The sequence below is a fragment of the Grampus griseus genome (assembly GCF_964374135.1).
Source record: "Grampus griseus genome assembly, chromosome: 8".
NCBI lineage: Eukaryota > Metazoa > Chordata > Mammalia > Artiodactyla > Delphinidae > Grampus > Grampus griseus.
In genome coordinates this window covers 15118942-15137104 of record NC_139002.1, presented here as the reverse complement: position 1 = coordinate 15137104, position 18163 = coordinate 15118942, and the positions used below count along the sequence as shown (strand labels likewise).

Here is an 18163-nt window from a genome sequence, read left to right as displayed (position 1 = left end):
CCCACTCAGGCAACGGCACAGCAGCCAGGCCCCCTGCCTGCTCCTCCCTAAGTCTGCAGACAGAGAGCAGGGTGGATCCGCAGCCCTGCTGGGAGGAGCAGGCAGCATGTCTGCTTATGGGGAGGGAGACAGGGAGGACGCATCGGGGAAGATGCCCAGGCAGACAGCCCCTCTCCCCGCCTTGAGCTCTGGCTTCACCACGCCAGGAACCTGAGACCCACTGTTATCCCAGGCAGGCCACTCTGGGGCAAGGAAGAGTAAACTGAGCGAGCCCAGACTCCCACAGTCCCTCCCTTTCTGTCCGCACATCCTGTGACTGAGTCCCCATCTTCACCCACCCCCATAGTCACAGCAGGCTACTGACCGCAGCTTTCACGCAGGAAGCAGGGCTGAGGGGACCAGACTAGGAATCAGGACACCTGGGTTGGGGATCCCGGCGCTGCCCCTTCTTGCTGCTATGTGACCTTGAGTAAGTCCCTCAACCTCTCTTAACCTCAGTCTCCTCACCTGTAAAACATCCTGCCTCCCTCAGAGGGATATCAGAGGACCAATGAGGTCACGTGTGTAAAGTACCTGGATAAAAACCAAGTTGTGCAAAAGTGTAGGTTATCACGTAGTGTGTAGAGATGTGGCCGAGGCCATGTGTTTGCTCACCAGGCCAGGACGGCCTTCCAGGAGCCTGCAGCAGCCTTCAACTCGTTGGAGGACGCTCAGAGATCATCCGGTCCAACGCCTCATTCTCCACTTGGGCACTGAGGCAGTGTGGCAGTCGAGGACAGGGCTAGGACAGGTCCCCAGGCCCTGACTGGGCAGGTCCATTTCTACTTCGTGGCGGTGGAAATGTACATACACAACACAAACACCACCCAGATCCCTGAGTGCCCTATCAGGACGTGAGATGCACATAGCTCCAGATCATTCGTCTTGACCTTGGCCGGCCCAAAGCGGTGGTGGGTGTGCAGCGGCCATCAGCAGATTTACCGTCCTAGGCCAGTTAGGCTCAGACTAATATTAAGATGAGCCTGCCTACTCTGAGCACGTACCCTGCCATAGTGGAGAGAGAAGACAGGGCCAGGTTCAGGGTGATCCAAGGCAGGTACAAGTACATAATGTAGTCGGGCTCTCCCTGTCCCAGAAGGCCCTTTGCAGCTTCCAACCCGAGACCCCCAGGTTCTGCAACCCGAGGAGGTAACGTGAACTTCCATCCTGGGCTGGGCTCCCTCAACCTTTTGGCTTCTGCGGGCTCAACTGGTGACGCTGTGTCCTGGCTTCACCCCAGGAGGCAGGAGGGACCCCTCCTCACCCAGGCTCCTGACCACGAACCAAACTCTGAAAGTCCACGAAATACCTGACTGACCTGCTCCTTCTCCCTTGCTTCCCAAACCGGGAGCATCGGGGCCATAAGATCACATTTTGAGCTCCTTCAGGGAAGGTGTGGAGAGGCAGCAAAGAGCTTTAGAACTAGACAGACACTGATCAAAATCCTGGCTCTAACACCTGACTGCTACGTGGCCTTGCGAAATAAACCCTAACTCTCTAAACCTCCATTTCCTTATTTGTAACGGGAGTTCATAATGGCACCTGCCTCCTAAAGTCGTTGTCAGGATTCCAGGTGACAGTGCAAGGAAAGCACTGAGCAGTGATAAGCAGGGCCATCATCAGACTTGTGACCACCACTCCTAGGGTCGGCCAGGGGTGATGCTGGGCTGCAGAGGGGAGCTTCAGGCCAAGGAAGAGTTCAGTCAGGCAGGAGGAGCCAGGACAGTTTGGAAAGTATGGAAATATCTGTTCCCGGAGGATTTTTTTTTTTTTTTACAATATTTTCTTGGCTTTTTTTTCTTAACATCTTTATTGGAGTATAATTGTTTTACAATGTCGTGTTAGTCTCTGCTGTATTACAAAGTGAATCAGCTATCCATATACATACATCCCCATATCCCCTCCCTCTTGTGTCTCCCTCCCACCCTCCCTATCCCACCCCTCTAGGCGGTCACAAAGCACCGAGCTGATCTCCCTGTGCTATGTGGCTGCTTCCCACTAGCTATCTGTTTTACACTTGGTAGTATATATATGTCAATGCTACTCTCTCACTTCCTCCCGGCTTACCCATCCTACCTGTGCCCTCAAATCCATTCTCTATGTCTGCATCTTTATTCCTGTCCTGCTCCTAGGTTCATCAGAATCATTTTTTTTAGATTCCATATATATGTGTTAGCATACGGTATTTGTTTTTCTCTTTCTGACTTACTTCACTCTGTATGACAGACTCTAGGTCCACCCACCTCACTACAAATAACTCAATTTCGCTTCTTTTTATGGCTGAGTAATATTCCATTGTATATATGTGCCACAACTTCATTATCCATTCATCTGTCAATGGACATTTAGGGTGCTTCCATGTCCTGGCTATTGTAAATAGCGCTGCAATGAATATTGTGGTACATGTCTCTTTTTGAATTATGGTTTTCTCAGAGTATATGCCCAGTAGTGGGATTGCTGGGCTATATGGTAGTTCTATTTATAGTTTTTCAAGGAACCTCCATACTGTTCTCCCTAGTGGCTGTATCAACTTACATTCCCACCGACAGTGCAAGAGAGTTCCCTTTTCTCACACTCTCTCCAGCATTTATTGTTTGCAGAATTTTTGATGATGGCCATTCTGACTGGTGTGAGGTGTTACCTCATTGTAGTTTTTATTTGCATTTCTCTAATGATTAGTGATGTTCAGCATCCTTTCATGTGTTTGTTGGCAATCTGTATATCTTCTTTGGAGAAATGTCTATTTAGGTCTTCTGCCCATTTTTGGATTGGGTTGTTTGTTTTTTGTTATTGAGCTGCATGAGCTGCCTGTATATTTTGGAGATTAATCCTTTGCCAGTTGCTTCATTTGCAAATATCTTCCCCCATTCTGAGGGTTGTCTTTTCATCTGTTTATGGGTTCCTTTGCTGTGCAAAAGCTTTTAAGTTTCATTAGGTCCCATTTGTTTATTTTCGTTTTTATTTCCATTTCTCTAGGAGGTGGGTCAAAAAGGATCTTGCTGTGATTTATGTCATAGAGTGTTCTGCCTATGTTTTCCTCTGAGAGTTTGATAGTGTCTGGCCTTACATTTAGGTCTTTAATCCATTTTGAGTTTATTTTTGTGTACAGTGTTAGGAAGTGTTCTAATTTCATTCTTTATCATGTAGCTGTCCAGTTTTCCCAGCACCGCTTACTGAAGAGGATATCTTTTCTCCATTGTATATTCTTGCCTCCTTTATCAAAGATAAGGTGACCATATGTGCGTGGGTTTATCTCTGGGCTTTCTATCCTGTTCCATTGATCTATATTTCTGTTTCTGTGCCAATAACATACTGTCTTGATTACTGTAGCTTTGTAGTATAGTCTGAAGTCAGGGAGCCTGATTCCTCCAGCTCCATTTTTCTTTCTCAAGATTGTTTTTGCTATTCAGGGTCTTTTGTGTTTCCACACAAATTGTAAAATTTTTTGTTCTAGTTCTGTGAAAAATGCCCTTGGTAGTTTGATAGGGATTGCATTGAATCTGTAGATTGCTTTGGGTAGTATAGTCGTTTTCACAATGTTCAATCTTCCAATCCAAGAACATGGTATATCTCTCCATCTGTCTGTTTCGTCTTCAATTTCTTTTATCAGTGTCTTATAATTTTCTGCATACAGGTCTTTTGTCTCCTTAGGTAGGTTTATTCCTATATATTTTATTCTTTTTGTTGCAATGGTAAATGGGAGTGTTTTCTTGATTTCACTTTCAGATTTTTCATCATTAGTGTATAGGAATGCAAGAGATTTCTGTGCATTAATTTTGTATCCTGCTACTTTACCAAATTCATTGATTAGCTCTAGTAGGTTCTGGTAGCATCTTTAGGATTCTCTATGTATAGTATCATGTCATCTGCAAACAGTGACAGTTTCACTTCTTCTTTTCCGATTTGGATTCCTTTTATTTCTTTTTCTTCTCTTATTGCCATGGCTAAAACTTCCAAAACTATATTGCATTTTCTGAGGACTTAAAAACACTAGACTCCTTCCCATCATCTAAGACAGCAAAGGAGCAATAGAATTTTGAAGGTAGGAGGCAGAAGACAAAACCAAAGCAAAACACCGACCTCCTAATGGGTCTTTCAACCCCAGATAAAAACACCAAATCCTAGAACTGCACTTGATAGTGATGAGACACTTTCACAACCACCAGCTCATCAAACATTCTCTGCAACCCTGTGAGGCCCAGAAAGGGGAAGCGATTGGTCTAAATTCACACAGTAGGTGGCAGAGCCAGAACTCAGGTCTTCAGACTCCAGGCCCAACGCTGTCTTCTCCCTCCGCAGAGGCACTGTGCCAGCACTTGGGGTTGGGAGGCTAGTGGGGACTGTTTCTAAATTGCTCCCCATACATGATCTTGATTGACTCCTCAGCCATCTTTAGGGATGGGACAGATGTTATTATCTCCGTTTTACAGATGAGGAAACTGAGGCTCAGGACCAAGAACACCAGTTCCTAAGTGACAGAACTGGGCCTGGAACCCACATCTGCCTGTCTCCAGGCCCAGCATGTTTTCAGGGAAACAATCTCTCCTGCCCCTGGGCTGCCTGCTTGACCGTCAGCCCTCTTTGCCCCTCCCTGCCCTTGTCTTCCAGTCAAGGTGCTTCTGGACAATTACTTCCTCTGTGGGCAGCCCCTCCACTTCATCCCGAGGGAGCAGGTGTGTGATGGCCAGCAGGACTGTGCCTCAGGGGAGGATGAGCAGCACTGTGTCAAGGAATTCCCCGATGGGCCTCCAGTGACAGGTGAGTCCAGGGGCTGTGGGGCCAGGGGAGTGGGAAGGGCAGGAAGTCGACTCAGGTCCCCTTGGTCCACTGCACAGCATCTGCCACCTGACTAGTCACTTTCCTTCCCCGTTGTAAGGTTCTTAAAAACAGGATCATGTCTTGTCTACTAGGTCCCCAATACTTAACATGCAAACACTCAGTAAATTTTGATGAACAAATGTGGGCCAGAGGGGACAGGAAATTGTAACTGAGCCTGCCCCATTCCTGCTGCTCCTGGGTGCTGAATGGAATGACCTCAGGGAGTTCCCTCCTTTCTCTGAAGTCTGTTATTTCAAGGGGACTAGAAAGAGACCATTAAGGCCGTTAGCCAGCTATTGATCCCTCTATTCATTAGATAAGTGTTTATCGTAACACATTATGGAACAAGACTGAGCTAGGTCCTTCAAAGAATACTGAGATGTTTCAAACAGGAAAACCCATGTTATTTCTTGGACTGTTCTAGCCCAACTTGATCCACCTATCACTTGGGCTCTGAAAAGAAAAGACAGCCCAGGACACGGGTGATGGGGGCTTTTGTGGGGCAAGGCTGAGTAACTTCCTGTGTATATGCTCTTTTTTATGTGTATTTGCTCTTTTTTATCAGAAGTCAAATGCCTATGGGCCCTGCCACCCTACTGCCAATAGCACTCCCCTCTCTCTGACCTTACACGGTAAAAGAGCGACATTCCTCTTTGAGAAGTTTTCCCAGGCTAGGCAAGCTGTGTGAACTATGGGTAGGGAAGCCATGTAATACATCATCAAAACTTATACATATAAAGAGCTATTAATAATTATGCCAGGGCAAAGGTCAAAATGCAGATTGTCCCCAGGACATCTGGTCGCCCTAGCTACCGTCAGAATGAGACTCAATCTGGCAAAGCCAAATGGAGGAACTTCCCTTGAGGTTGAAAGGGTTGGTGTTCTGTGATGCTCCCCAGTTCCTGGTAGGGTTTGGGCTACCGGTTTGGGCTGGTCACATGATGAATTCTCTGGGAGATAGGCCAAATGGGTCCCTGCCCTGCGCTGACCCGGGTTCCTCCCCTTCCAGTCCGCCTCTCCAGGGACCGATCCACCCTGCAGGTGCTGAACCTGGCCACAAAGAACTGGGCCTCCGCCTGTTTCGACAACTTCACAGAAGCTCTGGCCAAGACAGCCTGTGGGCAGATGGGCTATGACAGGTACCTAGCCCAAGGCTCTGGAGGCTGTCACCTCACCCCATGACCTCTCTCCCTTTCTTTCTTCCTTCCTCTTTCCCTTTTCCTCTCCTTCCTTCCTCTTTCCTCCCTCTTTCCTTAAAAATATAGGTATTGGAGTCAGAGCCGCTTTTGAAGCACTTTCCCTTATGAGCAGCATGAAGTTAAATCTTCTAAGCCTCAACATGTTCAAGAGTTACTGGAGGAAGCAATACCAACCTCATAGGATGGTTAAGAGGCACCAGAGAGAGGATATCTGCCCCACCCCTCCCCCACCCCCACTGCCACCCCCCCACCCCCACACGGTTCAAGCTCCTTTGCAATTCTTTCCTTTCCTTTCCTCCTCAATCCTCACTCCTTCTTCGCTTGGTAAGTCGCTGTCCCTGCCCCAGAATACAAAAGTCTTATTTACTTATTCAAAGTCCCATTGGTTAAAATTTAGTTTAAATGAACCTGATTTCACTGGGCCTCTTCATCAGCAATCTCAGTTTTCTCAGCAAATTTCAAAAGCAGTTTTAAATCTTCAGTGTATGAAAAAGGATATAATTATAAGAAGGGTAATTAGCATTACGTATTTATATTCATTTGATCTTGGCAAAAACCAGAAAGGTAGTTATTATTCTATCTATTTTAGAAGTAGGTTCAAAGAAGGTAAGTAACTTGCTTGGCTAGTAGCTGGGAGCGAGAGGGCTGGCATTTATGCCCAAGACCCCCTAATTCTTGGGCATCAGAAGCATCTCTGTTTCTCGGTTGGGTAATTCTCTCTTCTCTGGAGGTTTCATTTATAAAGGGAGGGGAGGGGAAACAGTTGATCACTCAGAGCCTAACTGGAGAGGATAGAAAAGAACCCATGAATTCAGTTGCACAGGGGATAATCTCTTCCTGGCAAGCCCCCAACTTCAGGATCCTGAGAAACTGGACGCAGAGACTAGGTAGAAATGATCAATCTTAAGCAGACCTCATCTATCAGTCAATCACAGAACCCGCTTCCATCAATCCCTAGAGCAGCCTCAGGCCCTTTTTCAATAAGTGCTGCGGGCAGCCATTACTGACCCATCAGACCTATTTGCCCCTTCTGCTGTCTGGTTATCAGGCTTCTCTTGCTCTCTGCCCTCCATGGGGTGCAACATCCAGTACCCGCTGAAGAGGATACCCTACCACCTTCGTTTTCAAGGAGAGCTGGGAAGGCACGTCCTGTCCCTGCTGTCTCCCCTCCCCCAGCAGCCACCCCAGCCCAGCCTTCTGGCTGCAGCCCCCCCTCCTCCCTACCGCAGTCCAGCCAACTGCAGCGTCAGCTGTACCAGCATAGCAGGCTGCAGCTTGATTACGAAACCAGGGTGTCTCCAGGGGCTCTTAAGGTAAAAGGCTCCTGCAACTTCTGTCCTTCTGGAGCTCTTTAAGGCACCATGCCATCTCTATCTTGAGCTCTACAAGATCAAAGCTGGTCAGAATTATTCATCGGGATGTAACTGGTGAACAGAGGCTATCTCTCCCGGGAATGTCCATTTCCACCATGATTCCTCCTTCTGGGTCTCAGATTTCCCTGGCTAGGAGGCCCTTTTTGTCCCAGGACCACAAAACCCTAGATGGCTCAATGTGGGAAGGACTCTAGAGATCATCTGGTCCACCCATCATTTTACAGAGAGGAAAACTGAGGCTTGGAGAGACCCAGAGAGGGAATGTGACCTACCAAGGGTACACAGCAAGCGAGTGTCAGAGCCAGGACAGGAACCTCAGTCCTGAGGGCTCTCAGCACAAAACCCCACACTGCTAGACTTCAGTCTTCCAGGTGCCATGCCTGGGTCATCCAGGTAGTGCCAGCTTCCTGGCTGGGAATGTGAAAATGTGCCAGTCAGCCAGTGCCTCAGGGTGACCCGAGCCTGCATACCAGCTTTCTACCAGCTCTGTATAGCATGGCTGGATGGGGAAGGATAGGAGATGGGAAAGAGGCAGATTCAGTACAGGTACCATCAGAAAGATGGGATTAATCAGGGAACCCTTCCTGGAGGAGGGAAGACTTACACCCAAGGTTTGATAAAGACAAGCATGGACTAGAGGAGAGGAAGAGGGAGAGTGGTCCAAATGAGAGAAATGTTTGTCTAGATGCATGTGAAGCCTGATCTTGGCCTGTCCTACCTCCAAAGGGACCATAAATGTACCCCACTACCAAATTTAGACCAGATGCCTTGTTTGGAGAGCAATATATCCACATTCAGTTCCCTCCAAGGTGAGGGGAGAGCTAACCTGGTTCCTCTGCCTCCTTGTTCCCCTCGCTGTGAACCAGAAGAAACCGCTGGGACATTTGGAATAGGGACAGAGCTGGGAGTTATAAAAGGACATCCGTAACATTTCTCCAGGGCTCTGGGTTCAGGACCAGGCTTCCCTGCCTGACAAAGCAAGTCCACACCAGCACTGTGCCCAGGGCTGAATCCTGGGATGCCAAGGGACCATCCCTTGTCATCTAGCAAAGCAGTCACCACCCTCACTGACCAAGGCCACCTCCACTCCCCTGCCACACCGTACCCAGAATTCTCTGCGGCCCCCTCTCCTGGGAGTGGGGACTACTTCTACCCTCTTGGTCTAAACTCCTGCCCCAGCTCACATCTCTCCCTCCCTCTCTTTCTCTCCCAACATAAGCAGCAAACCCATCTTCAGAGCCGTGGAGATTGGCCCAGCCCAAGACCTGGATGTTGTCAAAATCACAGAGAACATGCAAGAGCTTCAGGTGCGAAACTCAAGCGGGTAAGTGAGAGGACACCTCTGGCCCACAAAGGCTCACATGTGGACGATGCCATCGGGGCTGCAGCCAGCCCACCCTGAACAGACTTAGCAAGGAAACTTAAGCCAGACAACAAAAAGAACTCCTGGCCAGGCAGACTGCCAGATACCAGAAGCTAGAGCATCACATTTCTGAGAGGTTTTCTGTATTGACTCTTTGTTTTAATACCAGGGGCAGCTGGACAAAGTGTGCTGTCCACAAGCTGGTGGCCTTTCATCAGTCAAATAAGAAAACCAAATTTGTTTCCTATGGCCTTATGTTCCCTATTAAGCCCAAGAGGCAAGGTTCCAAAGGCCACTTTGTCCTTCCTGCCTCTCATCCAGGCCAGAGTAAGCCCTCCCCACATTTCCAGCTCTCCAGAGGAGAAGCTGCTTGGCCTCTGTCAATGTACCATTCCCGTGCCTACCACCCCGAGTCAGAGCCGGGCATCTTCTACAGGAAAACTGTCACCCTGCAGCAGAGTGACTCAGAGAGGATGCTGGCTTCTTAGCATTCAGGGATGTTGCTGAGGGCTGCTTATTCATCAAAGAGTAAATCTTGAAAAGGATAGGAATAGGAGCAGAATGATCATTTGCCTGGAATTTCATCGAAATCCCATTCCTCTTCTGTTTGGAGAGCCCGCAGTACAGCAGACACTGCCCCAGCCTCTGCTCTCTTCCATCTCAGGCTGCCAAGAGCCCGGGGTGGGCTGTGACTCGGGCAGGGCCCAGCACATAGTAGATGCTTATCAGTAGTGCTGGAGAATCCAATCGCATTAAATCGCACTGAACTGGGTGCAAGCACGGTGTCTATACAGCCCCACCATTCAGGTTCCATACTTCCTGGCTCCTGGGAGGGGACTCTAATCAATAGTGCTGGGAGGCCTGAGTCCCTGCCTCCCAGCCAAGGGACAAGCAGAAATCACAGGACGCCTGTGTCTCCCTTCCAGCCCCTGTCTCTCAGGCTCCCTGGTTTCCCTGCAGTGCATTGGTGAGTACGCCCCATCTCTGAGGGTTTGGGTCCTGGGCCGGCAATAAGCAGGGAAGAAGAACTTCATCCTCATTCTTAAATCCCTCAGACTCCAGGTGTCACTCTGTTTTGTCCCAACCTTACTCCCTTGGCCCTGGGCTTGTAGGTAACGCTCCTTCAAGAGGTTGACAGTAAGAACTCCCTCTTACTGTCCACACACAGTCCCGCAACCTGGGCAGAGACCCAGTAGAGAGAGAGTAGGAAAACCGGAAAGGGCAGGACTGGGCTTCCACCCCCTCCCACCCCTGGCCAGGGCCCACATAACCTCCTTTGTCACAATCAGCTCATCTGTCCAAGATCTGATTACCCACACCCTATTTAGCAAAGATTCGTCGAATGTTACAGTGTATCAGCACTGCCAGGCCTCTGTCCTCAGGAGCTAATGGCTGAGCAAAGAGAGAGGTGCAAGGCCACGTGCAGGAAGTACCAAGCTGAGCAGTGGTCCCAGCTGACATGCTTCAGAGAGAGCTGCACCTGGGGTGGGGCGGGGGGAGGGTCAGGAGACCTGGGCACCAGGTCCACTGGCTTCCAGTGTGAGCTTGAGTAATTCACCTGACCTCTCTTAAGTTCATCTTCCCAAGAAGCCCTTTAGTCCGACTACAGAGGATCCCGGGAGACCCCCTAGCTCTGAGAGGAGATCAGAAGGCAAAACAAGCACTGTAGCCCTGCTCATCCCACCAGCCTCATGGGAGGACCGAGCAGAGCCTGGCAGGATGGCCAGAAACTGGGCCGCCTGAGAGGAGAAAGGTCATCCTCGCTGCCTTTGCAGTTTAACAGTGTATATGCTTCCTTGTGGGATGCTAAGACTCTTAGCCATTATCATGTGACCCCCACGATACCTAGTGAGTGAGGGCTGACCCATGGGGGCTGGTCAATGAATAAATGAATGAAGGTTCACATCACTCGACGTGCTAAACTGAACAACCCTGGAGTCACAAAGAGGCTTAAGCCACAGACCCTCCCTTGAGGAGCCTTCTGTCTCACTGAGAAGACAAAACCGAACCACGTCAACAAGAAAAGCTGGCCAACACCCAGGCAGGCTGTGGAAATGCCAAGAGAGGAAAATCCCCAGGGATTACGTGACCTGGAGGAGGTGCCCAGGCTAAACATCACAGAATGAACTGTAGGCTCCAGGAAGGGAGGGACCATGTCCATCTCTCTGTCTTGTCCACCACTCTCTTCCCAGCATCCTTGAGACACTGTAGGCACACAATTCATATTTGCTGAATGATCGGTGATCTAGATAAACAGGAGAGGAGACAGCATCTCAGGGACAGGCCCCTCCTGGAGCAAAAACAGAAAGACTTTTTAGGGAGCTAGCAGCAGATCGATTTGGCTAGACAGAAACTTTATATAAGGACAGCAGAAGGCTGCCAGAAGGGGAAGTTAAACTCTTCCCTACAGACAAAGGGGGATGCTGAGGGGCTCTGAGTGGGGGAGCGAGGTGACATGTAGAAAACAGTGTTTGGAATTAGATGGTATTTGAAAAGCCCCTGCCAGGCATAGGCCCAAAAAGGGTGGTAGCCTTTCCCCCTTAGAACCACCACTGTGGCAGCGACTGCCAGAAGGATTGGAGAGGCTGAGAACAGGACGGGGAGGTGGAACTGGAGGTTTTTTTAAGAGTTTGCGAGTCAGATGTGAGAGCCAGGAGAGTGGGATGTGAAAGAGGGAACAGGATGTCAAATTGGGAGACTCTCTCAGCAGGGGGAAGGGACTTGGAGAAAGGTGAGTTCAGGATGGGAAGATCCATTTCTGGAACTTTCTTCCCACTCTCCAATCCCAAAGCAGCCTGTGGGAGTCTGTTTACTGTTACTCAGTGGGAGGAGCTGGGGACACCCTTTTGGGCAGGACTTTCATAATTCTGCGTCCCTGTTTGGTTTGAAGGTCACAAACGCTGGCACAATGGACACGCCCATGTTCACAATATCAACTCCTAAACTCAAACAAAGCTGAAAAAACAAAAAAAAAGGAGAGGGAGATGGGGGGAAAGCCTGTGGTCTGGGACACTCAATGTCTCCCTGTGAATAATTCAAAATTGGTGCGGTCCTCCCACCCCGACCCAGCCCCCGGTCCCAGTCCTAAGGGCCCTGCTCAGGATAGACCGGGGGCTCTGAGGGGAGGCAGTCCCCACTCGCAAGAGTCTGACTCCTGCTTTTTCCCTCCTTGCTACTGAGTCCAGCCTGCGGAAAGAGCCTGAAGGTCCCTCGGGTGGTGGGTGGGGAGACGGCCTCTGTGGATTCTTGGCCTTGGCAGGTCAGCATCCAGTATGACAAACAGCACATCTGTGGAGGGAGCATCCTGGACCCACACTGGATCCTCACGGCAGCCCACTGCTTCCGGTAAGGCCCACACGAGGGCGCCTCGGGGGTCAGAGCCACAAAGGGGCCTGAGTGCCTGGGTCCCCTGTCTCCCAACTTGTTTTCTGATGCCCTCCCCCACCCCACCCCTTCCCCTAAAGACCATACACCAGGGTGTGGCCACCCCAGTGACACACTGGACATGATGTCCTTTGTGAGGCCTTGGGGGTCTGAGCAGAGCTGGTCGCCGAGGCTGACCTCTTCCCTTCCAGGTGGGAAGCCACCAGGTACCCAGTGTCCTCACTCTACCCCCATATCATTCACTGCACAAAAGCTCTTCTCATCTGCCTGGAGTCCTGAGAACCCTCTCCCTTTTTGCCAGTCTTCCAGGAAGGGGTTCCGGGCCCAGAGTCACTGCCACTCCTTCATTATATTCAGAAACTTAAATAAAAAAAGGATAGATTCTCTTACAGGCCAGTAGAGACAGGACTGCCCATACCTCTGGGGCAAGACTGCTCCAGGTCCTCTTCACCTTCATTCATTCATTCATTCATTCATTCAACACCTATGAGTACCTACTAGGTACTATGTACCCTCATGCATTAGACTCCATCACTGCCTTGGAGGAGCACACAGTGCAGGCCTGTGATTTTTAACCTTTTTGGAGAATCTGACAAAAGCTATAAACCTTTCCCTGGAAAATCACTCCTGCACACTCAGCTGTGTCTGGTGTTGGGAGGAAGACAAGTGCAAGTACCACGTGAGTAGCAGAGCCAGTAAAAAGCACGGGAGGAGAGAGTGTCAGGACCCAGAGCTCAGGCACTGGGAACAGCCCCTTCCCCAGCCCTCCAGTTAGAAGTTTCTTTGGGAAGGTTTCACCAGGGAAAAGGATCAAATTCCCCTTTAGAATTTGACCTGTGGTAGGTGATTCCTCAGACTGCCCCTTCTCCACCACCCCTGCCCTCACCATCATTACCTCCCAAGGCAGGGGCAGCCAACACCCCACTCCCCAGGGCCCTGGGGACCCAGCCTCTGGCAAAGCCTCCTCATGCTTGGCTCAGTCTTGAACCGCACTGTCTCCGTCCCCAGGAAGCATCTCGACGTGTCCAACTGGAAGGTGATGGCAGGCTCAGACAAACTGGGCAACTTCCCATCCCTGCCTGTGGCCAAGATCTTCATCATCGAGCCAAACATCACGTCCCGCAAAGAGCGGGACATGGCCCTCGTGAAGCTGCAGCTCCCACTCACGTTCTCCGGTGAGAGCTGGCACCTGGGCACAGAACTCCAACTCTGCCACTAGCTCATTCACTAAGCGGCCTTGGGCACATCTCTTCCCAAGACCTCAGTTTGCCTATTGTTTCTTGCAAATGTATCGGCCTAACATCATGGAAGCCATGAGGCCTCCCCGAGCTATCAGCTGACACCTGACCCCACCCCTGCCAGATTCTTCTGAGGTCTGTTTTCTCCCCGTGGAGCACCTCAAGTGAGCATCACAGATTCATCCAATCTTGGAGTTGTGAGGGACCTAAAAGATGACCTAATCCATCCTCCACCCCGACCAATGGCAAGAGCCTGTACGATCTCCCTGCCAAGGGGTCACTGGGCCCATTTGCTCTCCTCCAGGGGCAGGGACTCATTACTGTTAAGGCAGCCCATCTCTGTTCGATGACTCATGTTTACATTGGGTAGTATTTAGATCAGCCTTTCCAATGGTAGCTTCCACAGGACACTGGTCCCTTGGGTAAAAAAGGGTTCCATTCTCATATAAGTTTGGAAAACATTTTTGTACTATAGCTCTCTTCCTGGAGCACATTAGTATATCAATGATATGAGAAGTTTTTTAAATTTGTTTAACTCACATTTTCTAAACTTCTTTGACCACAGAACCTTTTTCTCATGCCACATCTATTAACATCCCATGAAATGTACGTTACAGAAACCATGGTGCCAACATTTACAGAGGGCTTAGCTGCCAGGCTCTCCTGAACCTTGAGCCCCCTCTTCCTCTTTGCTCCCGGTAGACACAGTCAGGCCCATCTGCCTGCCCTTCTCTGATGAGGAGCTCCCTCCAGCCACCCCACTCTGGATCATCGGATGGGGCTATACAGCAGAGAACGGAGGTAAGTCCCAGGCTCAGGACCACAGGACTAAGTGAGCAGCTCCTGAAAGTGATGGGAAGGAGGACCATCCTTTAGAAAAACCTATCCTGGAGGTCCAAGCACCAAGGTACCAGGCAACCCAGAGAATATCCTGGGCTGGGGTTGAAGGCAAGAATGGGAATGTGAGTGTGTTTTCAACCTGCAGGGAAGATATCTGACATACTGCTGCAGGCATCTGTCCAGCTCATTGACAGCACTCGGTGCAATGCAGAGGATGCGTACCAGGGGGAGGTCACCAAGAAGATGCTGTGTGCAGGCATCCTGGAGGGCGGTGTGGACACCTGCCAGGTGGGGTCTCCAAGGATCACGAGGGAATTATAGAGATAGGGAATGTCTGCCCTGAAGAAAAAGCTCAGAGGATGAATGCCCCCCATGAAGTCTGCATATGGTGGGCACTCACTATGTGATGAAGGGAAGAAGGAGGAGAGGGAGGGAAGGACTATAGTCAGATAAAGATATAAAGACAGATGGATGGATAGATAGATAGATAGACAGATAGATAGATAGAAGCAGAAAGATTCCAAATGTATATTTCACATGCAAAGATGATACTACACTCCCCAACCACTCTTTTTTTTTTTTTTTTTTTTTTGGTTATGTTGGGTCTTCATTGCTGTGCGCGGGCTTTCCCTAGTTGCGGAGACAGTGCGCGAACTTCTCATTGTCGTGGCTTCTCTTGTTGCAGAGAACGGGCTCTAGGCGCACGGGCTTCAGTAGTTGTGGCATGTGGGCTCAGTAGTCGTGGCTCGCGGGATCTAGAGCGAAGGCTCAGTAGTTGTGGTGCACGGGCTTAGTTGCTCTGCGGCATGCGGGATCTTCCACGACCAGGGCTCGAACTCGTGTCCCCTGCATGAGCAGGTGGATTCTTAACCACTGTGCCACCAGGGAAGTCCTCCCCACCCGCTCTTACTTCCCATCATTTAAAAGAGTATGAGCCCCTAGAGGGCAGGAACCCCAGGTCTGTTTTCTCTACAGCTGTCCTCAAGCTGCTGAACTACATTAGAGAAAACCCATCTTATGCTGGATGAGCCCTGGTGCACCATCCCCTCAGCCTATCCCACTGGCCAATCCCTGAATATATTCTCACATACCCACCCAGAGGATTTTCTGGACCATTTTCATTCAAACCCCAAACCCTACTCCCACACCCATTCTCAGTCATTAAATTCCTTCACTCGAGAGGCATCTCTTACTCTCTTGATGACTTGATGTCAGGTAAATGCTGAACTCTGGGGACATTGTCTTCCCTCAGGGAGCTCACAGTGGGCAGGGGGGTGAATAAACAGGCCGTTCAGTTATAGAGTTATCGGATTCTGAGGGAAGAAGCCCCAGGGGCTATAAGAGCTGGTAAGAAGGACACCCAAATAAGTGCACTTTTCACTATCTGACATTTCCTTGTCTGTTTTGTTGTTTGCTTGTTTCCCCCTCACCCTCTCTCTCTCTGTCTCTGTCTCTCTTTCTCTCTCCTCTCTATCTCTCTCTCTGTCTGTTTCTCCATGTGATTCCAAGTTCCCTTAGGGCAGGGATCTTCTTTTCGTTGATTGAACCCCAATTGTCTAGAACAGTGGTTGACACGAAATAGGTCCTGAAGTGGTCCAATAAATCTGGGAACTACCAGGTTAAACAAAGATAATCACAGGGCTTCCCTGGTGGCTCAGTGGTTAAGAATCTGCCTGCCAATGCAGGGGACACGGGTTCGAGACCTGGTCCGGGAAGATCCCACATGCCACAGAGCAACTAAGCCCATGCGCCACAACTACTGAGCCTGCACTCTAGAGCCCGCGAGCCACAACTACTGAAGCCCACACATCTAGAGCCCGTGCTCCGCAATGAGAAGCCCACACACCACAACGAAGAGTAGCCCCCGCTCGCCGCAACTAGAGAAAGCCCGCACGCACTAACGAAGACCCAACTCAGCCAAAAATTAATTAATTAAAAAATAAATTAAAAAAAAACTCGACAGTGGTTTAAAAAAAAAGATAATCAGTCTCCCTTACCACAGAACCCCTTAGAACCCAAGCTGTGGATCTCCGAGAGAGGGCTAAGAGCACACCCACAACTTACTTGACCACAGAACACTTTTGCCCCAAAGGGAAGGGCATCGCAGGATGCAAGAACAACAAGCACAAGGGGTGAGGGTGGAACAGCAGAGCGCGCTGGAGAGCAGGAAACAGATGGGCCAATGCAGAGAGGGGAGGAAGGAGAAGCCCACCCCTCCACCCCCGCCCTGCCTGCCCTCTCCAGTAACCCCTGCCTCCCACAGGGTGACAGCGGTGGGCCTCTGATGTATCGCTCTGACCGGTGGCAAGTAGTGGGCATCGTGAGCTGGGGCTATGGCTGTGGGGAGCCGAGCACCCCGGGAGTGTACACCAAGACCACAGCCTATCTCAACTGGATCTACAATGTCCGGAAGGTGAGCACGTTTGCTCTACCTCTTGTGCCCTCCCTCCCTTCCTCTCCTCTGAGGGTACTAGACCATCCTTAGTGGCTTAATGCCTCTGAGATACCCCCTTACATCCCCAACCATCTTCTTTCCCAGCAAGTGACAACCCGGGATGCCACCATTATGAAATTCCTTAGATCAGAGATTCCCATTAAATACAAAGGGTATGGAACACACCCAGCTTTACCATTCTCTGTTCTCTGGCAGAAGGAGACTATCAGACATTTTCCAGAGAACTGATTCTGACAAGAAGGTGGGTGGAAAGGCCTCTAGAGGGTAGAGAGATGAGCAAGAAGCTTCAGTAAAGGAGATTAATTTTGCATGCCACCATTTTGTCCATTTTCAAATCATCTGATTTCTTTGTTGGTCTCTTTTATTCTAGTCTGATCCATGATGCTGCTGCTGCCCCCCTGCAGTGCTGGAAACTGCTTCCCCCCGCCCCACCCTGTCCACCTGGGGATCCCCCAGAAGTCAGGCACAGAGCAAGAGCCCCCTTGGACACACATCTCTGCCCACACCCTCAGCATATCTTGGTACAGCAAAGGACCTCCATTCCTGTAAGAGACCCCACAGCCCACAGGCACCCAGGAAGTCAGCAGCCCCAGCTCAGCTGCCTCTGATGCTCCCAGCATCCCAAGGTGGGAGAGACACAGCCCACTGAACAAGCCAGCTTCCAGGCTGAGGTCCCAGAAGGCATTGCTAAGCCAGGAAAGAACTTTCTACTCTACTGAATGGAAACCGATGCTCTTCTGAGAGCCCAGATCAATAATAGAAATCCTCAAAGGCCAAAAAAAGCAAAATAAAATAAAACAAAACCATCAGAATTGTGAGCTGAAACTAAGGTGGATATCTGGGAGCAATGGCTAACCAGTATCTTCGGTTGCCCTGGGACACAGACCTACATTAAGGCTGAGATCAGAACTAAACCCAGACTCACTGCAGGTAGGGAAGCTGAACCTGGGATTCCCACATGGGACAGAGACAACTGAATGGGGTAAATGTGATCCCAGGTGGCAGATCTAATGAAGGATGAAAACATCCCACATTTAGAGCCTCGAGATTCCCAGACAGAGATCCTCCAAACGTGAGCTCACAAAGATTGGCCAACATTTTAAAAAATAAAAACCACCATGGTTTTCCGTTTTCAAAAACAGAAAATAGAACCTCAAGGACTTTAGGTGTTAGAATTATCTATAATAAGAACTAATAGAGTATTTCTATGTACGGTACACGATTCTAAGTGCCTCATCATGTATGGAGTCACTTAATACTCACACAAACCTATGAGATAGGTACTGTTCTTATCCCCATTTTAAGGACAAGAAAACTGAGCAAAACGAGATTTAGGACCTTGCCTGAGGTTACATACTGGTAAGTTGAACATGAGCATTCTGACTCCAGAGTTCATGCTATAAACTACCACACATTCACATTGTTGTACATCCGTCACCACCATTCATCTCCAG

At 49.7% G+C, this 18163-nt stretch overlaps 1 protein-coding gene across 7 annotated transcripts; it reads left to right on the top strand.

The window, feature by feature from the left end:
* Positions 1-5931: 5931 nt before the first annotated feature.
* On the top strand, positions 5932-17679 carry TMPRSS4 (transmembrane serine protease 4). 7 transcript variants are annotated; one of them, XM_082660194.1, is made up of 9 exons: positions 5932-5996; positions 8652-8736; positions 9719-9759; positions 11978-12137; positions 13185-13351; positions 14117-14215; positions 14400-14542; positions 16518-16667; positions 17080-17679. In XM_082660194.1, the coding sequence occupies exons 1-9, from the start codon at positions 5990-5992 to the stop codon at positions 17089-17091; spliced, it is 864 nt and encodes a 287-aa protein (XP_082516320.1). In that variant the 5' UTR covers positions 5932-5989; the 3' UTR covers positions 17092-17679. The 7 variants fall into 7 exon arrangements, with proteins under 7 accessions (XP_082516320.1, XP_082516322.1, XP_082516318.1 ...); XM_082660196.1 differs by having other exon boundaries at positions 8652-8753; positions 12022-12137; XM_082660192.1 differs by having other exon boundaries at positions 8652-8753.
* The last annotated feature ends 484 nt before the right edge of the window (positions 17680-18163 follow it).

Coding starts and splice junctions, on each gene's coding strand:
- TMPRSS4 (XM_082660191.1), top strand. Junction 8,754..9,718: donor CAGGTGCGAAACTCAAGCGG/GTAAGTGAGAGG, acceptor TCTCCCTTCCAG/CCCCTGTCTCTCAGGCTCCC. Junction 14,543..16,517: donor GCGGTGTGGACACCTGCCAG/GTGGGGTCTCCA, acceptor TGCCTCCCACAG/GGTGACAGCGGTGGGCCTCT.